The following is a 20,310-nucleotide window of genomic DNA, read 5'->3' as shown; positions in this document are numbered from 1 at the left end:
CGGAGAATCAGTGCAATGGCCAGTCGTAGCCGGGGTGCTCGTGGGAGTATGAGGTGGAAGAGCCTGTGATGACGTGCATGCTGGAGGATAGCAGACAAACTTCCTACATTCCTCAAGCATGGCGGGGCTGTCCATAAACTCGCGGAAGGCTGCGGCCTCCGTGCCACTTATCACGTAGACGTTGGAGAATTTGAATATATCCACCAGGGCGATGAAGTCGTAGTGGACCAGGGTTCGCAAGGCGGCCTTGACACAATCCACGTCCATCTAGGGGGAGGTAGGCAGTCGGATAAAGTTATTAGCCGTCAACAAGTAACAATGCGCTCAAAACAAGTGACCGCGTTGCATCGATAAATATGACTACATATCTGCGCATTATATCTATGGGTCGTTCACAGGCCCATCTGTCCCACATGAGCCCTTTTGACCTGCTCCGTCATCGCTTCACAGAACCTACTTCAACCCGTCTCGTTAGCTCACTCCTTTCCACTTCGCCTGCTTCGCTCCATTCTTCTCGAAAATTGTTGGCGCTTCGCTTCACGCCTCCTTCACTCATTCCGTCCCTCTTCTATCCCTGCCCCTCGCCCTCCCTCACCTCCGCGTCCATTGCCAGCCGCTTCGCATACTTGATCCCATCGATGTGGGGGATAATGTGACGCAAGGCCAAATCCCAATCTAGATTCTTAAGGACCGCCGCATCGCGCAGGAAGACCGGCACTTGGTGATCGCCGACGACAGGAGGCTCCTTTGGATGGGAGTAGAAGAAGGAGACGCAAGATACAAGGGATCAGCGCAGCACAGAGAGCCAGAGAAGGCGACGGTGAATGGCAAAAAGTGAGCGAAACGAGGGCGGGCCACCCGATAACAGGTACAATCCTTCAGACAGGCCCTTTGCTACCCCCGTTCTCAGCACCGCGGCTCATTGTACCTACCTGCACGACGTGAACCAGCTTCAGAGACAACAAGTTCGCATCGTCCAATATGAGAAGACACTCCTTGCGGGCGTTCAAATCCTCCAGGATCCGGTGCAGCATGCGGTGTAGCTGCCATCTTGTCTCGGGCCTGGAGATGAACTCCCTGTCTTCCTCTAGGCTATAAAGAGTCAGAGCCACCTTGCGGAGGATGGGCTCGTAAGGAGCGGGGTCGCTCCGGGCATCCAGAACAAAGCTGACGTTGAAGAGGAAGGTGTTACGGGGATACTGTACCAAGAGGAGGCGAGCCATCGATGGAACGTGTGAATCATATGAGTGCATGTCACGGAAGACACAGGGAAAAATATGTCAATCATTGCAAGAAGTTGACTTTATGGCTGCTGAGCTTCCATGAGAGAGCGGCACGTGTCACACCAGCATGGCCCAAAGAATTTCCGACTCCATCTCGACCAATTCACTTCACGCACCTTTTCGTTCTCAATGCACAAGGGGAATCCAACTATTTGAAGGTCAGAAACCGTCACAGCGATGGTCTTTCCATACAGTTGCCGTCCTGTGATGACATAGTCTGAGATGCTATCGAAGACCTCTTGAGAAAGGAAGCTGTACGGACACAAAAAGGACATCAAGTGGGTTAGTGGCGTAACACGTGCGGACTAGGAAAAGGCTAGAAATGTGAGAGAACGCACCCGTCGGGCGTCTGACAGCGGATCGTGGGCCCAATAGTATTGTCAAAATCACTGTAGATTATGGCCAGGAGCGGTCCGGCCGCATCCTCTTTCTCAGCGGTTCCATAGCTAATTTTACTCATCCCTTCCTCCTGTTGTCGGACCGCTGATTCCCTTCATATTAACTCCAAGCCCCTATGGAAGGCATCCTGTCCTGAAGCGACGACAGATGAGGTGATAACTTTGTGTACATGCCACAGCATACGTCCGAGGCGGCGATGTTGCCTAGGAGGATAAAAACACAGGCAACGGAGGAAAATTAGCCTGTCGACGCCAACTGTAATAAATTAACGCTGACAAATTAAGTACAGCAATGCGGCCTCCAAATATGTGTCGTACACGCATGAAGCAATCAGAGCGTGAACTGCTTAGGGACGACATTTCACTTCAAAACCTCCCCTCTCTCTCCAGTTGCAACTTCCACAAAACCCTTCACTGGCAGGTGTACAAAAACAATTTAACGTATATCCGATCGATTTCAAATTGTATTTCCTACATCCAAGTATTTTCTTTCATTTGCAGTCGTGCCAGTTCGTTCTTAAATGCCGGAAAGAGATCCTCCGGGGGAGTCCGTCCGCCGTTGCATCTCCTTCTCCTCCTCATCAGACGTACGAAAAAGAAATAAGATGCATATTTGATTGAGTTTCTTTCTACATTCAAGTCACTTTTTGATTTTTCAATCATCCTAGCTCGTCCTCAAGCGCCGCAACGAGGGCCTCCGCGGTCGCATCCTCCCCATCTCCATCAGCATGTTCCATTTTTTCCGCTGCACCTTTCGGGCGTTTACTCATTCTTTCGTTGTCCTCGTCGCTCTTGTTGTCGAACCTCTGCTCTTTGGCTTCCTGTGACTCACCACCCGGCTCGCACCCATCCCCCCCAAAGACTGGCAGCGTCTCCTTGACGCCCTTTTTTCTACATTGCACGACCGTCGACATACATCCTGGCAGTACGTGGCCCGCTTCATCCTTTCGATCGCAGTGGAAAAACGACAGCTGCAACCACGTGCGGGCCACTATCCACATACCGCCTTGCCGCCTGGCCCGGAAGACTTTCTCTGTGCTGGCATTCTCTGCGACCAGGTGGGTGACCGTGGGGCTGAAGTCCTCGACAATGCGTGCCCCTGGAAAGGGCCATGTAGCCCAAGTCGCTCCGCCGGGGGTCTACATTCCGTGGTAGGACGCCGCTGAACAAGATGGTGACACCCGCCAGGACTTGTCGCCGCACGGAGCTCAGGCACCCAGCCACGTTTTGGGGGGGTCGCACGCCCTGATCCTCGTCTGCTTCCTCTCCCTCGCCCTCCTTCCCTGCCTTCAACGACAGCTCGTCATTCCCCGACGCGGGCCCTCTCTCCTCTATGATACTTCCTCCCGCCCCTCCGTCTCCCTGTTCTGTGTCTGGCTTGCCCCCCCCCGGGTAGTAGAGTGCATGCACAGCTTCCAAGACCCGCCAGGTATGCTCGAGCTGCGTGTCCTCCCGGGGGTCTCCAAACACAGTGGGTGGCACCGGTGGCGTCTTTTCCCCCTTCCGACCCGCCTCCGCGTCCGTTTCTTTCCCGGAAACCCCCGAGGGAGCCGGTGACGAGTGAGTGGTGGTAGGAGGGGAAGAGGGAGGGGGCGACAGAGGTCGGGAGGGAGGGATGGCGCTGGAACCCAGGACAGGGGCCGGAGCAAGCCCCGCGACCCGGTTGACTTCCTCAAACTCTGTGTAGAACTTGAAGGGGAGGACGGGGAGAAGGTGGCGGGACTGCTCGCCTTGCCAGACTTGGGGGCTGTCGTCCAAGATCAAGGCCATCTCAATACCCCCGGGAAAAAGTCGCTGCAAGGATTTTTGCCCGTGGAGGTCGGGGCAGTCGTCCCGACTGACGATTCGATCTTCGAAGAGGGTACGGTCCGGGTCGAGGAGGCGGGCGACCTGGTGGGCATAGTCGCGGCGACCGTGGGTGTAGATGGTCAGGACGTACAGGGCGTGGGCCTGGGAGAGGAATGTGCGGAGGTGGGGACGGAGGCAGCACCAGTGACGGAGGATCCGACCTTGGTTGAAGATGTCGAAGGCGTGCACTTCCAGTTTTTGGTGGTCCAGGCGCTCGGCCCTTGGATCGATGGTGGCGTGGAGCAGGGTCAGGTCGATGTCGAGGATCAGATTCAGTTTCCGCGCACGTCGGAGCTTCTGTGCCATGCTTCGGTGCAGAAAGGCCGCCTCCGTCCGGGACACTGAGACGTGGTACCCGCCTTGGACAAAGACCCTGGTGGCCTCCTGGGCCTGCCCCGTCCCCTCCGACAGGACCTCCCCACACACCGCGCACATGCGTCCGCTCTGTAAGACAGGGTGCGTGCAGTAACGAAGCTTGCCCAACACCAGCCTCGGCGGGGGTAACGGCCTTTCCTCCGGCTCCTTGGCCTCCGGGCCCTCCCTCCCCGTGTCCGTGCCCGGGCGACGCAAGCCGCTCAGATCCGGGGCTACCACCTCCTCCAATCGACCTGTATGTTGGGCTTTCAGCCTTCGCACCACCTTCCCACCGCCGTCAAGCCGTTCACATATGACCTGCGCCAGCTCGGCGCCGACCTTGACGCGGTCTCCTTGCCGGCGTCCCCAGGACACGGTCAACGGGCGCAAACCCTGCCCTTCTAAATCAAGCTCCAACGTCTCGGTATCATAAGCCCTCGTGCCACCATTTCCATTGTCGCAGGTGCCGACCCCCTGGGTGCCGTTGAGTGATGTTGCCGTTGGTCGCGGACGGCGTTTGGCCATGGCGCGGGCCACGACCTTGGCGGTGCGAACGGGGAGAGAAGAGTGTGAGTAAAGGTGCTGCGAGACGACTAGCCATAATCCAGTATGTTCTGGCATGCAGGACTGAACCATTTATGGGTTTGGGCGTGTTCCACGGACATTTTTTCCTTCGACGACAGATCGAACAAAACCCTCAATGATCAAGGAGATGGCATCATCGTGTTCTTCGCCGGAATGGAACAATACCCGATGTGCCCCCCAAACCTCTTTGGGTCGCATCTCATTGCGCTGGCTTTTCCCCCTCAACATTAACACACAGACGGGTGTGGGAGCACCATGATCATGCGTCGGCTTCTTCCGGTCATCGTCACGTCCTTTGTGACCTTGTCACCCTTCGCAACCGACCGGGCGCCTTGTCCCGTACCCGCCGCTCTGCACAACGACAACTACTGCGACGACCTGGTCAATGGCTGCGACGAGCCAAAAACCAGTGCTTGCTCGATGGTGAAGCGTGCGTCGACATTTGCGTGCAATGCTTCGGTGACGGGCGAGCCGCATTTGCTGCCGGCATCCCGGGTGGGGGACACGATTTGCGACTGCTGCGATGGAAGCGATGAGGCCCCAGGGACGTGTCCAAACACGTGTGAAAGCTTGCAGGAAGAGTATTTGAACGATGCTTTTAAATGGTACGAAGATGTCACGGTGGGAAAGGAGCGGCGGGATGCTGCCATGGCGGAGGCACGGGCGATCCTGGGGGGTTGGCAAGTGGAAATGAATAAAATCGAAGCTTCCGTGTCTGCGCATCGATCGTTGTTGACAAAGTTGCGGAAGTTGAGGGCGATAGAAGAGAGGAAAGAAGGTTGGGAGAACTTTTGGTGGCTTCGAGAGAAGCGAAGGAGGAGCGTCGGCAGGACGAGGCTTTGCCAAGGGGAGCGAGAGGGGGAGGAGGAAGAGTCCGTTGCGGCCCGGAAATGCCTGAGAGCGAGACAGAACCATCCGCAGAGGGGGAAAAGGACTCAAACGACATGGACGCGGAGTTGGCAGACGAAGGTGAGGACCAAGAAGGCGTTCCTTCGGAAGGCGCTGGGGTCCTCCACCGCGTCCGGGTCTCCTTGCCGGCCTTGGAGGCCGAGGAGGACCCGCTCTTGCACGCGATGCGCGCTACCATTGCCACCGATGGAAGACGCTCCCTCTCGCTCCAAGCATATTTGGACAGCGACATGGCCGCCTCCGCCACCGCCCAGGCGGCTTCCACCCTGAAAACGGCGCTGGCGGCTTGGGAACCCGCGGAGGTCCTGGAGCTTAATCTGCAAGCCCTCGGTGCCCTCATCCTGGGCCCTTTTTACATGCTCTCCTGGGCTCTTCGCCTTTGTCAGAATGAGCTGTGGGAGGCGCTGGGCAAGCTGACGAGTGGTGACAAAAAAAGGCATGTGCAGCAGGGCTTTGACCGGGGGCTGGAGGGGGAGGTGGAAACCTTTGAAACGGCCCTTTCCCCTGGATTGAAGGGTAAGCTTGAATGGGCCCTGGATGCTATCACGCAGGGCCCAATACTGGCGTTGGCCCTGGCGCGTCCCGAGACGATCGCCGATGCACCAGAACGGTTGGAGGCGGCCCTCCTTCGGTTCGCCGTGAACCAACTAGAGGGGCAGTGTGAGGAGGAGGTTGGGCGAGTGGAGGAGCTCCGAGAGTGGATGGAATACCCAGGATACAGTGCGGAGGAGGGGGACGAGAAAGTGTATGTGACATGGCGAGATACGTGCTTCGAGAAGTCTGAAAAGACTTTTGACTACAAAGTGTGCCCGTTTCATGAGGTCAAACAAGACCACGTATTGGTGGGGAGGTGGGCAGCGTGGATCAAGAGGGAAGATGGACAAGGGGTAGCTGAAGGAGCGGGGCCCGTCATGTTTTTCTCGGAAGGGCAGCAGTGCTGGAATGGTCCGAAGCGGAGTGCCGTCGTTCAGTTGTGGTGTGGACTGGAGGAGCAGTTGGTGGAAGTGTCGGAGCCAACTGTCTGTGTATACGACTTTGTATTGATGACTCCGTTGGCATGTACTGAGGCAGTATTGGCCCAAGCAGAAGAGAGACTGAGGAACTTAGGTATTAAGTTGCCAAAGGATGAGCCGAGTGGCGAGAACGTAGACAGAATAAAGCACGATGAATTCTGAAAGCGCAGCGGCGACCAATAGAGTGGCTCAGGTAGAATTTTGTTAGGATAACTCTGCAAAAGGTTTAAAGGACAGAAAGAGTAGCAGAGCAATGGCAAACAAAGTGACATATTGTCGGCGGGGTGGGAGCAGGGCATGAACGGCTCGATTTGTTTGGCACGGTTGACGTTCGCGCCACTTTGACCTGGCGGTCCTACCGCATTTCCCTTACGCTCGCGATAGCACTACTTATACCTGGAACGACGCCACATCCTATATCCCTCCATGTCCATTGCATGGACTGCTCCCTGGTTGGTTTGATCGTGATTTTCCTGAAATGCTTCCATCCACGCGTACAGGGTGGTGGGCCTTCCCTGCGCCGCTTTCTCGCGTGATCGTTTAGGTGAAGTCCGTTCAAGGCAGCAATCACACAACATCCTGCGGTCGGGAGGGGGCGCGGAGGGGGGAATTGTCGACTGCCTTTTGCCTGGTCACGAACTTTCCATTACGCTCTCCCCTTTGTGACGTGGATTAGAAATGGAGGTTGGCCCTCCGCCACGGGTTTCAACACGTGAGGGAGGATGGTTGTTGGGAGGACAGCAGCAGCAGCAGTGGGACAACCCACCACTAAGGCAGTCCAGGAATATGGATGTGATGAAAGGACGGATATCAAGGCCGCATCCGCGAAGAATGCTGCAGACGGCGTACATTGTCGTATTCGTGATCATCAACGTCATCCTGGAGACGGCGCATGGGCATAAGAGAGGAGTTCCTCTAGCCTTTCAACCTCTCCGCCTCCAAAAAGATCATGGGCGGCAAGGTGGCCTCAACCCCTTGCTGGACTCGATCCGTCGACCTCTCACTGGTGGCTTGGAGATATGGAGGGGTAGTACCGCCCATGCTAGGAGCAGCATCGCCTTGGCTGCTCCCAAACATGTGCCTTTGGGTGCCGGGTTATCAGTGAGCCTTGACAAGCCCGTTTTACACAAAAGGCTGGCTCGTACAGCGGGGAAAGTGCCCCAATTAGTATGGACGGCCGTGGGGCTTGCCCTCGCCTTGCTCCTTGTGGCCAAGACCCCCGGGTGGGGCTTGCTCAATGCTCGTGTACGGGATTTCTGCGAGCGGCGCCACTGGGACGTGTACGAGAGACTCGTGTATCGTTTGCGGTGCGTAGGGCTGGGGAATTTGTGTGGCCGGAGGTAGTGTGGGAGGAGGACACGAGGCACGCAGAGGGCGGGCAGGTCCCCTTGAGAGGGCAGGGAGGCGCGCGAGCCGGCGCTCTCTTGTGTCGGTATCGCGCCTATTCAATCACCCCTTTCTCTTTCTTCTCCCTCTTTTTGTCCTTTGTTCTCTTTCTTGTGCCTTCAGGTTGCTGAAAGGGCACCTGGAGCGGCTCTCTGCGGCCCTGCGCCGGCGCTGGCTGACCCTCTTTCCCCCCGAAGTGGACGTCCTCCCCTCCACCGCCTACCCCGTCCCTCTCACCCTACAAGAGCGCAGCAACATTGGCGGATCATTTCTTCGCTACAAATTTGCTTTTCCGCGGCCCCTGCACGTGATGGATTTGGACTTGGGCCAGTCTGTCATCCTCATCGGGAACACCCCAGAGGACAGGGTCATGCGCGCCGCCTTCGTCCCTTCCTCCGCCCCGGGGGAGCGGGGCGTGCTGGAGGTGGTGGCAGAGAAGAACAATCCGGAGGACCCGAGCGTGAAGATATTGGGCACACTGGCCATCGGGGAATCCATCCAGGTGGGTGCACCGAGCCCGCTTAGATCCCCTAGTCCTCCCAACCCTCTCCTACCGCTTTCTCACGTCCCTCCACGCGTTCTCCATCCTCCTTTCTCAGGCCACCCCGGGCGCGCGGCTGACGAACCGTCACCCCGGACCCATCAACAAGCTTTTGATCATTGTTTCCAAGCTCGGCATTGTCCCCGCCTTGCAATTCCTCAACGCCCTGCTCCCCTCCGCGGGGGGCTATTCGGTCGACTTTGCCAACGTCGTGTGGGTCAATGAACGGCAGGACCAGTACATCCTTCAAAATGACCTGCAGGACTTGTTTTACAGATACAACAGGTGACACCCTCTATGCCATTCAATCAATTTTTTCTCCATTGCCATCCCGTCTTTCCTCCCTTCTGCCTTCGTCGTGCTTTTCTTTTCACGCTTCATTGGCCCACCATCCACCCCCTTCCCTCTGTCTCCCTCTCTTGGCTCCCTCTTTTCCCCCGCCTCCTAGCAAACTAGACGTGTACACAGTGGCAGAGCGTGACCTTTTCATGGGCGATTTGGCACACAACCCGCAGTTCCGCGCCTCTATTCCCCCACCTTCTAAAGAAACCCTGGTGCTGGTGGCCGGACCCGAATATTTTACGGCCAAGGTGGTGGATTACTTAACGAAGAGCGGGTACGCGGAGGACGTTATCGTGGCCCTCTAGGTGGCGCCTCGAGAAAGAGGACTGACGGTAGAGGGAGAGTGTGAGGGAGTGAAGCGGCCTCATTGACTCATGTATTGCTTTGGGAGAGAATATGCATGATTATGATGGGCGACATGGGAGATGAAGAGCGATGTGATGTCGCCTCTATTTAAACGGGCAAATGGAAGATATTGTTTCATTGGTGTGTCAATAATGATGCGTCCTTCATTTTCGCGGGAAAAGCACACTTCCCATCCTCCTCAAAAGTAGTCTTTGGTTCCAATTTTCATTAAGGTTTCTGATGCGGAATAAGGTAAAGAGAACGACCTAGAAAGGACAAAATTTGAGCATGTGGGATACGAAGTGGTTTGCATTCGCTTATTGACCCTCCTTTTTTTTTTTCTTCGACGCATAATAATAGCATTATATGTACGCAATAATTACAAAATATATAGTGCCAAACACATTTTACTTCTAGGGTGGTCAGCGCTTTTGATGTCTTCATGCCCTAAGAAGTGCGACGTCATAAATAGCGGATCGGATGTCCTCCACCAGCCAAGCAAATGCTTTTGTATCGTGAGATTTTCATCAATACGGAAAGCATTGCTTCTTTGAATTTTGCCATCTCTTGATACATATAGAATGAAATTTCAAAGATTTGGTTCCCTTTTACATTTTTAATCACGCAAAAATTAAACAATACTCCGTTTTGAGTCGGCGTAAGGCAAAGTCACAACAACTCAGTTTAAAAGCGAGCACGATTACGTTGCGCGAGGATGTGTGAGGTATGTGCAGCGTTTATGATTGCCGTGAAGGCTGTCTATCATGAAGCAATGGAACAGATAAATGCGCGGTTCATTTTTCTCCGGGAGCAGCAGGATTTTTTGCTGCGCCACCATTCGATTAAATTGCGACATACTATGTGCCATGCGCTCGCCCAACAAAAACGAGGTGTTCAGGCAAACTTGCGGACAGACATCTGCCGCAAAAAATGTACACTACGACCACAGAGAAGTGTCACATCCATGCAGCTGACCAAGAGTCAAGTAACTGCATGTTTTGAATGCTTATGAATTAACTTAATGGGCACAAAAGTGGAAATTTCCCGCGGGGTGGACTATCAGCCCGTGCTAGACTGATGACTGGATGAGCGACATCCATCACGCCAACGTAACAAAGCATGATTGGATGCATTTCATGGCTCATGCACTCGACCACCCATCAAATGTGTACTCTTTTATGGAGCGCATGACAAAAGTAGTGGTAAACTTGTGACCTGTGCCTATCCTGGCTTTCGCGGAAAAAGCGATGTTATGTCCGTAAAATAGGCCACCTACTACTCCAATACGACAGTCCTGTGGACACAGCAGCAATGAAGCCGTCCTCACACAGGTCTCTTATCCAATGTACAGGCAGTTATGGCGTCAGCGCCGGAAGTCTCTGCCCCTACCGCCCCCTCTTCGACCACGTCTCTCACCATGCCCGGTCCCCCACGGCGGCCCCTGGTCTCTCTCCTCGACTACGGGGCAGGAAACGTGCGAAGTGTCAGGTACTTCTTTGACGTCCCTCTCACCTAAATCACGAGCTAACGCCCCCTTCTAGTGGAAAATGAGGGCGGATACGCAATCGCCATTTAGGCCTGCAATAGAGATTGATTACACTGTGGGAGGAGAGCCCGGGGCTTCCAGGGTCTCCTGATGCCCCAATGCTGCTTTATGAAAGACCGTATCCGTCAATGCTCTCTCTTGCACCTTGGCTTTTCTCACTCGCTTTCGATGGCCCTGACAGGAACGCGATCGTAGCGCTGGGTTACCAGGTTCGCGACATCAACACGTGAGTTCTCCCTCCATGCAACCACCTTTTGGTCCCACTGCGCGCATTGAGCATCTTTTCATGTTTTCCATTCAGGCCTGAAGAGATCGATTCCGCGGAGGTGATAGTTTTCCCAGGGGTGGGCAGCTTCGGAAGCGCCATGGAGGTGCGAAAGTGGGAGGGGTCTAAGTAGGCAAGGACGGAGGGAGGAACTTGCTGTCCGCGTATGAGACAGGGTTTGGCATTCGGGCGCAGGCAGCCAAGTTCATCAAACACAAAGCTTGACCTCCTCACTCTTCGCAACTTTCTCTGGCAGGTGTTGGAGACGCGCGGCTTTACCCAGCCCCTGCGGGACTACATCCTGGCCGACCGGCCGTACTTCGGGATCTGTCTGGGCATGCAGACCCTGTTCGAGGCCAGCGAGGAGTGTCCGGGTGTCGCGGTAGGGTGGGAGCGATGGAGGGGAAGGGAGAGAGCGCGCTTGAGGGGCCGATGCGGAGGGAGGGGAGTCCCGGGGCCGGTGACGTGTCGGTGGGGCGACTCGATTTTCATCCTCCCCTCCCTCCTTATTTTTCGTCCTCGCTTTCCTCCGTCGTCCTTTCCACCCAGGGTCTGGGCATCATCAAAGGCACCATCAAGGGCTTCGATTCTTCCGCGCCCCTCTCGGTGCCCCACATTGGCTGGAACGGTCTCCTAATGCAGAAGCACACCAAGCTCATCCAAGCGATCCGACCCCAGGAGCTTGTCTACTTCGTACACTCCTACCGCGCCATCCCTTCCCCTGAAGCGGCCCCTTGGGCCTTGACGCTTACTACCTACGGGACTAATTTTATCTCCTCTGTGCACCAAGGTCGGGTCCTGGCCACCCAATTCCACCCGGAGAAGAGCGGGTCGACCGGCCTCCGGATCCTCCGGACCTTCTTGGAGAAGTGAGTGACAGGGAGGGGCCACAACGGGGGAGGGGGTTGGAAAAAGATGTCAACGGTGGGGGAGGCAGGACTGCGAGGGTCATGCAACCGGGCGGAAAGAGTGGAGGGACAAGGAAAGGGGGGGCATGGAGGCGCTGCCTTTCAAGCTCGGCACTAATCTCCCCCCCGCCTCTTTCCCCCCTTCCCACCATCAGTTTCGAGAGCATGGAGGTAGACGCGAGCGATGGTCTCTGGCGGCCCATCGCTGAGACCCGTGTGAGCAAGCGCGTGATTGCCTGCCTGGACGTGCGAAGCAACGACGAGGGGGACCTGGTGGTGACCAAAGGGGACCAGTACGACGTGAGGGAGGCGGCAGTGGCAGGGGCGGGGGAGGGGCGGGAGGGGGGACGGGGCGCGGTCCGGAATTTGGGGAAGCCGGTGGCTTTGGCGAGGCGGTACTACGATGAAGGGGCGGACGAGATCACCTTCTTGAACATCACCAGTTTTAGACAGGGGGTCCTCGACGACTTGCCGATGCTGCAAGTCCTGGAGCGGGCCTCGGAGCAGGTCTTTGTCCCTTTGACGGTGGGGGGAGGGATCCGGGGGTACGTGGAGCCGAGCAAAGGGGAGGGAGGGAAGGAGGGAGGGCGGGCGTGGTCGGCCTTGGAGGTGGCGGCCCGTTATTTTCGAGCGGGGGCGGACAAGGTGAGCATAGGAAGCGACGCGGTCACGGCGGCCGAAGAGATGATACAACGCGGGGAGAAGACGGGCACGTCTGCCATCGAACAGATCTCGACCAGGTACGGGAGGCAAGCGGTGGTGGTGAGCATCGACCCCCGTCGTGTCTATCTCCCGGGGCCCGAGGCCTGCCCGGCGGGCCACACGCCTTTGGAACTCTCGGAGTCCAGCGGACCGAACGGCGAGACGTGGTGCTGGTATCAAGCAACCATCAAAGGAGGGAGGGAGGGACGGCCCATCGATGCGGTACGCCTGGCGCATGCCTGTCAAGAATTGGGAGCGGGGGAGATACTATTGAACTGTGTGGATATGGACGGGCAATGCCGCGGGTTCGATTTGGTGCTCGTCCGGGCAGTGCGGGCGGCGGTGACGATCCCTGTCATAGCCAGCAGCGGCGCCGGTAAGCCCCAACACTTCTCGGAGGTGTTCAATAAGACCGGTGTGGAAGCGGCGCTGGCGGCTGGGATTTTCCACAGGCGGGAGGTGGAAATTGATGCAGTCAAGAGGCATCTGAAGGAAGTGGGCATACCTGTCAGGCTGGCGATGGCGTCGCCGGGGCCGGTGTAGAGAGACGCAGGCGGCCAAGGGGAACGGGAGAAAGCGGCGGAGTTGGGTGAGGGGAAGTTTCATTTTATCAATTCCGTGGAGGCCGTCAACGGTAGTGTGATACTTGCATGACTGTCGGGAAAGGGAAGTGAGGCGGAATAGTGGAAAAGATGGCGGTCTTGAGACTGAGGGGCGCGAAAAAAGTGGGAAAGTCGTGAACGTCACATGGAAATTGTGGCGTCGACGTGGTAATTCGGACGAACTCGACATTTGTACGGGGATCATAGCAAGGATATAAACAGTGATGGGCTTGTCTGGGGAAGGGGCCGGGGGGGGCGCTCCGGACTAAAAGTAGAGCAGGAAGCCAATCCTCAGGTAGAAAAATATGTGAGGGTCGCGAAAGGACACGGAAAGTCAATAAGCAGTCCCAGATGAAAGTGCCGCTCCAATCACACTCTGCACATCGCAAGGCATCTTGATGCTTGTAGAGACAGCAAAATAAACAAGGTCAAGCAAAGGAATGACGGTGACTTCTCGAAGTAAACCTGCTGCCTCCATGTCGTGTTTAAAAGTAACATACAGCAATGCTTTCGGTGCTTTTTCTTTTCCCTTCTTATACTTTTCGTGCGTAATTACTCACGTGCTCAAGCCTCTTTTCCAAAAGGGTGTTTCCCTCTTGCCCCAAGCCGACAAGACCTGAGCTCTCGAAAGCAAAGTTGAAGCTTCATCCTCCTCTTCCAGCGAAGGAGCTTCTGATCCCCCTGCATTTTCATCCTCCCACGACAGCACACTTTCTGTGGATCTGGTGCCGAGCGATTCAGACCGAAACTGAAACAATCCCTGTTCCTTCTCCCTACAATTGGTCTCAGCCAAAACGAAGGAATTGAAAGGATTTTCTCCAACCTTTTTCTCACTTGCATCCTGAGTACTCTTGGTCGTATAATCGTTGCAGGCTTTCTGAGTACGTCCTTGTTTAAAAGACGACAATCGCAGGCAGGATGTTTGCCAGAGGCGCATGCACGACCGGGTCATGCCCGACTCAGTCACGTCTGATGGAAGGTCTCCTTCCTCGGTGCGGGCCAAGGGATCAGCACCCAGCATCAAAAGCATGGCAACGGTCAGGGCTTGATTTGCTTTGCATGCGCGGTGCAGGGGCGTGTTTTGCTCGGCATCGCGTATGTCAACAGAGGCCCCGTGCTGTTTCACCATCTTCAAAATCAGCAACGGTTGGCCATGCGCAGCAAGCCAGTGTAACGAGGTTCGACGAAAAATATCTTGGTCGACGTCATCTACACCAACACCAGCGCGGTTGAGGATGAGTTCCACGACCTCAGGTTGGTCATAGTAACTAGCGAGGAGCAGCGGAGTCCATCCTCCCTCATGCATCCGCGTGGAGACAAGCAAGGGATGGGCACGCAACAGGCAGGAGACCTTATGCACACTGCCGGCAGTTACGGCATCGTTTAAAGCTTTTAACATGTATGATTTTCTTGCTACTGAGCGAGGTCGGGCGCCTACTAGATGCGGTGCATCTAATGGTTTCTGCGATTTCGGGGAGGGAAGGGTATCGAGTGTTTTATCAAATCATCCGTGTGGCCATGAAATGCAATCTCTCATATATGTTTGGCATAGTTCTCCAGAATGTTTAAGGCGCAATCAAAGAACTCTGCAGACTGTTCAGTGGATATCCAAATCTCGCATGAATCCGAAGCCGGAAAACAGGAATGGCTACCAAACGGAACCTCCGGCGTCTTGCTAATTCCTCGGGGATATCCGCACCAAGCCGTTACGTTTTAACCCGATTCTTTTCGATGCGGCGTAAAAATGGAAAACCAGGGGCCGGCTGCGACATTGTGAGCTTAATTCACTTCTTGTGGCGAAGCGCTTCAAGGAAAAGGTGAGGGGCTTTTCCTGGAAAATCTCCTTCCTCATGTTCCTTCAGTAAGAGCCGGCCAGGCGCATATTTCTTTCTTGGTCAACATTTAAAGCCACATCTCCTTTGTAACCGCTGTCTCATCATATCCCTTACACTTGGTTTTCCCGTAAATTCACATCGTCAGCACATTATAGCATAATCCGGCATTCATATGTTTTAGCGCAGATTGATTCGCCAACTTAGTCATCTTCCGAGTCTAAGATCTCCAAATCTTTCTTGTCGAACCATCCAAGCTTCTCGATTGCAACGCGGATGGGGGCAAGCGCAGCGATCAGTAAGGGAAATAAGACACCAATCGGAGACGACTTAAGGGCCCACATCCCTCCAAGACAGGCAAACTGCAATCCTGTGAACGCAGCGCTGACTTTAAAAGGTACCTTTTGCGCCCACGCCGCTTTCGGACGTTGCGCAGGATCGGTAATGAGCAATTTCAACCGCTCCCACATTTGATTACCAGCCAAAGAGCTCTTTCCCAGGTAGAGGAAGAGTCCCATCAAAACCGCCAGGGGGACCTGCCCAAGGAGGGGACGGAACCCGAGAATGGCTACCCCGATCAATGAGTGGATGGCAAGGCCCGTGAGCCGGTTCTCTTGCATGCTCTCGATCACCACCTCGCCGTCTTCAGTGCTCTTAAAGCGCGCACACGCCCGGACGTGGTTCAAGGACCTGACTGTGGCGGCCACCAACCACGGGAGACCAAACAAGGAATTGATAAAGGTCAGGATGGAGACGACGAACATGTCCAAGTGCAAGCCGTACCCCTTCTTGATCTTGTGCGAGGGGGAATTCACCAAGCGGACCGTGATATTCTGATCCATGAAGAGCAGGACAGAGGACATGAGCGCGGGGATGAAAGCTGCCCACCGGGCCCATATAGGCAACGCGAAAATATTCACCAGCCAGGGCCGGCCAAGGGAGGTGGAGAAAGAATCGGGAATCAACAGCGTTGGCAGTGCCTCGGCCTTCTTGGCTTTGGCAAGGGCGGTGAGAAAACACCCGGCCAGGACACCGATGGTGGGGGCAAAATCCGCGATGACGTCGCGGACGCGCTTGGTAAAGAGCTTCCCGCGTCGAAGGCCTGCGAGCGTGATGCTGGTGTTGAAGGTGGTGACCGCGATGACGAGGGAGAGGAGGGCCTTGGCGAAGCCAACGGAGGGGTTGATGAAAAAGGAGGAGAGGTCCTTGACTGCTTCGTACAGGAAGATGAGGGAGATGAGGAGGGAGAAGATCTCGTCGGTGAAGCGTGTAAAGTAGTTGACCAAATTGGAGAGGCTGGTGACAGAGGAGAGGAAGAGGATGAGGGACGTCCAGATGCCCACCCAGGAATAGAGGGGGAGGAAAGGCAGCGCCAGATTCTGAGCGGTCCGGTAGAGCACGAGCGTGAAGGCCAAGACGGGGCCGGTGCTGCCGATGATGGTGAGGGGCTGCCCGGAGAAAAGCGCGTAGGCAATGCCGTTGGAGGCGGTGGCCAGGAGCATCTCCATGGTCCCGATGTTTCCCTCCGTGAGCTTGCCCATCAGGCCTCCGAAGGCGACGGCGGGGGCCAAACAGGCGAAGAACAGGAAGAAGATAGCCGCCACCCCCTTCACGTTCGCGCCGTCCTTGAAGTCGGACAGGTAGTGGGGGGCCTTGCGATGGACGTCTTCCACGATGCCTTTGAACGGTCGTTCCAATATCTTCTGGGACTTGGACGTATCTTCCTCGGACGAGGAGTCGGTGGCCGGGGACATGGGGGGAACAGGCACGTCGGAGGCGGCAGGCACGGCCGCTGAGAAGGCGGGACGTAGCTTGTATATACGGCTAGGTTTGAACACAGGCGCGCGTACGGGAATGACTGGGGGGCATGTGAAACGCAGGGCATTGGTTGGGGCCTTCAGGGGGCGGGAGGCCGGGGTGACGAAGGCGAAGACATGGGTATTCGCCATGAGGATGAGGGCAAGGACAAGGAGGAGGACCGTTTTGGGTGTTGGCATCTGCATAGAGGGTGCCATTGGCGTTTTCTGTGTCTGGGATATGACAAGGGCGTGGGGAACACATGAACAGGCGGCAAGAACTTCAATCTGCAGGGAAACGGAGCATTCCACATGCACTGTGCGCGAGGGGTCGGAAGACGTGGCTTGGGAACTAAAACATTTGATGCGTCATCAACCGGTAGGCATCTTATCCCACGTTACGACCGCACGGCGAAATAACGCTTGAAGCAGCCTGAATGAATTTCGTGCCCTGGTCCTGTAGCACGGACGGGAGGCGTAATCGCATCTCAACATACAAGGGCAACTTGAACGACGTTGCCGCCGCGCCATATATCAACACGACATCGACACTGTAACAAAGCCACGAGAGCACACAAATAACGCTGAAGACATGTATTAGAGCGATTGCAAGGCGAATGGGCAGCACGTGGACGGGTCGGCCAGTGTCCATGGCTCTTTCTGTTGGGGGCGGAAAAAATGGATAGTAGGGGGGAGGTGAGACTGATCGCAGCGAGATGGCGAGTCCCACCCAGGGCCATCGAGATCTGAGCAAAACCACGGAAAGAGGGCACCAGGTGGGCGATTTAGGGTTGGAATGTGGGTTTAATAGCACCTTTTCTTGAATTTTCTTTTTTAAAAAATAGGGCACAGGTAAACAGGCAAGGAACAATTCGCTGCCACTGGAATACTGGTATCCTGAAAACGTTTCTTAACCAAGACATGGGCAGCGGACAACGGGGTAAGTGCTGCTTTGCTTGTCTTCATTTTTCGTTTCAACAACCAGTTGTCAGACAAGACAGAATAATTTAATGAAAAAATGGTAAAAAAGGCTCTAAATGCGAGACTTGGGAGGTGACTAGGAGTGGTGAACTTGAGGGATAAGCACGTAATTTAGTCATGTCAAAAGACATGGAGGTAATTGGAACTCGCGAGAGGTCGTAAAAAGGTTCTATGCACAACTATTGGGCACGTAAAACTTGCAAGCATCGATCGACGTGAGGAATGCACGAGCAATTACCCCGTTTGTCCGTCTCTGTCATTGACGTCCTACCTGCAGTCAATGTCTCCACAACCTGGAGCTTGTCTCCCTCCCTCCCATCGGAACATCATTTGACGTTCACCGCTGCACCCCTTTTACCTTCTACCATGATGACAGGCGCTCCCACTGGCGGCACTTTTAGCCCCGGCAGCGACGACAGTCCCGTGAAGATGCCCGGCCAGCAAGCTCGAGGGTCTCTGCTTAGTACCTGTGCCCTTCTTGTGGGCGCCTTGGCCGTCCTCCTCAGCGGAACGGTCTCCCTTTCCCGGTACCCCCCTCGCTCCTTCCCACGTGTTGTCGTCGGCGAGGATTTCCTCCAGGAAGCCGGCGGTCAATTTGTCACCCTCTCCAAAGGCCGCGTCCACTACGTCCTCCGGGAGCCGACCACGCCATCGGACCTTCCCCCCGTTGTCTTGATCCATGGCTTCTCCTTGGGCTGTATCATCTGGAACGACGTGGCGGACGCCCTCGTCTCTAAAGGAGGCCGTCGGGTCTTGGCCTTTGACTTGTACGGCCGCGGCTACAGCGACGCCGCCTTCCCCTGCGATGTCGAGCTCTTTTCTGGGCAGTTGACGGAGCTGCTTTTTGCCCTCCAGCCAGTCCTTGGCCCGGGGCCTATCGATATATTCGGGACCTCGATGGGGGGGGCCATCGCCGTGCATTTCACGCACTTGCATCCGGAGCGCGTGCGGCGACTCGCCCTCCTGGCGCCCGCTGGCCTGCCCGTCAACGTGCCGTGGACCGCCAAGCTTGGGAAGCTCCCCTTCTTCGGGGACATCTTCATGCCGATTTTGGGCCCTGTTTCGCTCCGGACGTATGCCCGCAAAGGCCATGCCTATCCGGACGACCCCGCTTTCCAGCCGACCTTCGCCGCCATGAGCCGCGTACTGCGCCGGCAGAGTCAGGTGAACCCAGCTTTCTTCCCCGCGCTCCTCTCCACGCTGCGGGATTTCCCTCTGAACGACCTTGTGTGGGCCTACGAATCCGTGGCCAGAACCAGGGAGGACGGGAGCGTGCTCGTGATATGGGGCGACAGGGACGTCATCACGCCGTTCATGCACGCCTCGCGCGTTATCGATTTGCTGGGAGGGCCGGCCAAGGCGAAGCTGCTGGTTCTGGACGACTGCGGCCATGTGGACCCCTTGGAGGTGCAACGGAACATCGAGGAGATGATGCCCCCCCTTCTTGCGCACTTGGGATGACGGGGGGGAGAGAGGGGGGACTCGGGGTTTGGCAAGGCTTGTTTGCCGTGTATTTTAGGTAGGGGTGCTGCGCAAAGCTACTGGAGCAATACGGGTGCGCAAAAAGAAAAGGAATACATGTTCACCTCGGTGTTGAGAGGCTGGTTTTCCACCTAAAGGCATGTTCTCCTGGGCGAGATTCTGAGGGTTGGGCGGCGGGTCAAGGACAGGAACGAGCGCACACGACGTGGACGTGCCCGCGAACGATCGGAAAGGAAGCCAGACTGCACGCAAAGCCCCTCTTAATGACCGTTCTGCCCAGATAATCATGCATCCCCCTGCGGACCTGTGGGGCCTCCCTCCTCCCTTCGCCTCTTCTTCGCCTGTCGTCCCACCGCGTCCTGGCCCGCGTTGCCACTGTCCTTCCCCACCCTCTGCACATGAAATCCTTCATCTCCCTTCCCCTCCATGGCCCTCATGTGCGCCAGCCACTCCTCGAGTTTCACAGTCCCAGCCTTGAACTTTCTCCCCAACAGACTGCCCTCCCTTATCCCTCGCTCCAAGACGTGGGAGGGAAGCCCCTCGTAGGTCTCGGGGCTTTTCGGCGAATCTCCCCAGCAACAGTACGTCAGTCGTCGTCTGAGCACGGGCTGCTGCTGTTCTTTCCCTCCCGCGTTGACAAGACCCTCCCCCGCTCTAGGAGGCATGCTCTCCTCTATTCCGAGGCCGGTGCCTGTGGTGCTCTTCGTCAGGGTGCTCTCTTTCTCAAGCCCTCCTTCTTTCTTCGATCCATCCACGCTTCCCAAGCACGAAAATGCCGCGTCTTCCGTGACGACTTTTGGTCCGCTTGGACCTATCTCGCCAAGCAGCGCCAGGCAAGTAGGGAAATACATCTCGTCCGAGGCCGACGCCGCTCTGAACATCGGCCACAAGTCTTCACCGAAGGCCTTGGGCAACGCCAAGACTGCTTCTGCGTGGGGTCGTGTTAAAGCCACCCATTGATCCGCCTTCCAGATGCAAGTAGACGGAAGTCCTGCTTTCACGAGCGGCTCAAATTGCTGTTGTTTCGAATAGCCGTTATTGGGCTTGTCTGTAAAATGGAGCCAGCTTTGTGGTCGTGAGGACGTCCCGGAAGTTTCCACGGGGAAGAGGGATTTTACGGCGGTATCGAGGGGCTGAATGGGGATGCACGACTCAGATGCGAAGAGAAAGAGCTGTATATCGGATGCATCTT

At 56.0% G+C, this 20,310-nt stretch overlaps 4 protein-coding genes across 4 annotated transcripts; 1 reads left to right on the top strand and 3 right to left on the bottom strand.

Annotated features, from left to right (window-relative positions):
• Positions 1-3,167: 3,167 nt before the first annotated feature.
• On the bottom strand, positions 3,168-4,425 carry NGA_2024200 (rna polymerase ii ctd phosphatase; the record flags this gene model as incomplete). The annotated part of the gene is made up of 1 exon (XM_005856321.1): positions 3,168-4,425. A coding segment is annotated over one exon (1,258 nt), but the record flags the coding sequence as incomplete, so codon positions are not given.
• A 1,484-nt stretch (positions 4,426-5,909) lies between these two features.
• On the top strand, positions 5,910-6,583 carry NGA_2033900 (uncharacterized protein). Its single transcript, XM_005856323.1, has one exon. It carries the CDS (start codon positions 5,911-5,913, stop codon positions 6,550-6,552), a length of 642 nt encoding a protein of 213 aa, XP_005856385.1. The 5' UTR covers position 5,910; the 3' UTR covers positions 6,553-6,583.
• A 6,941-nt stretch (positions 6,584-13,524) lies between these two features.
• On the bottom strand, positions 13,525-14,499 carry NGA_2006610 (receptor-interacting serine-threonine kinase 4; the record flags this gene model as incomplete). The annotated part of the gene is made up of 1 exon (XM_005856319.1): positions 13,525-14,499. A coding segment is annotated over one exon (916 nt), but the record flags the coding sequence as incomplete, so codon positions are not given.
• Positions 14,500-20,050: 5,551 nt separating this feature from the next.
• NGA_2061210 (uncharacterized protein) lies at positions 20,051-20,310 on the bottom strand (the record flags this gene model as incomplete). The annotated part of the gene is made up of 1 exon (XM_005856327.1): positions 20,051-20,310. A coding segment is annotated over one exon (260 nt), but the record flags the coding sequence as incomplete, so codon positions are not given.

The sequence above is a fragment of the Nannochloropsis gaditana genome (genome assembly GCF_000240725.1).
Source record: "Nannochloropsis gaditana CCMP526 unplaced genomic scaffold scaffold003, whole genome shotgun sequence".
NCBI classification, from domain to species: domain Eukaryota; class Eustigmatophyceae; order Eustigmatales; family Monodopsidaceae; genus Microchloropsis; species Microchloropsis gaditana.
The sequence above is the reverse complement of the archived record's forward strand: the minus strand, read 5'-3'. Positions and strand labels throughout refer to the sequence as shown.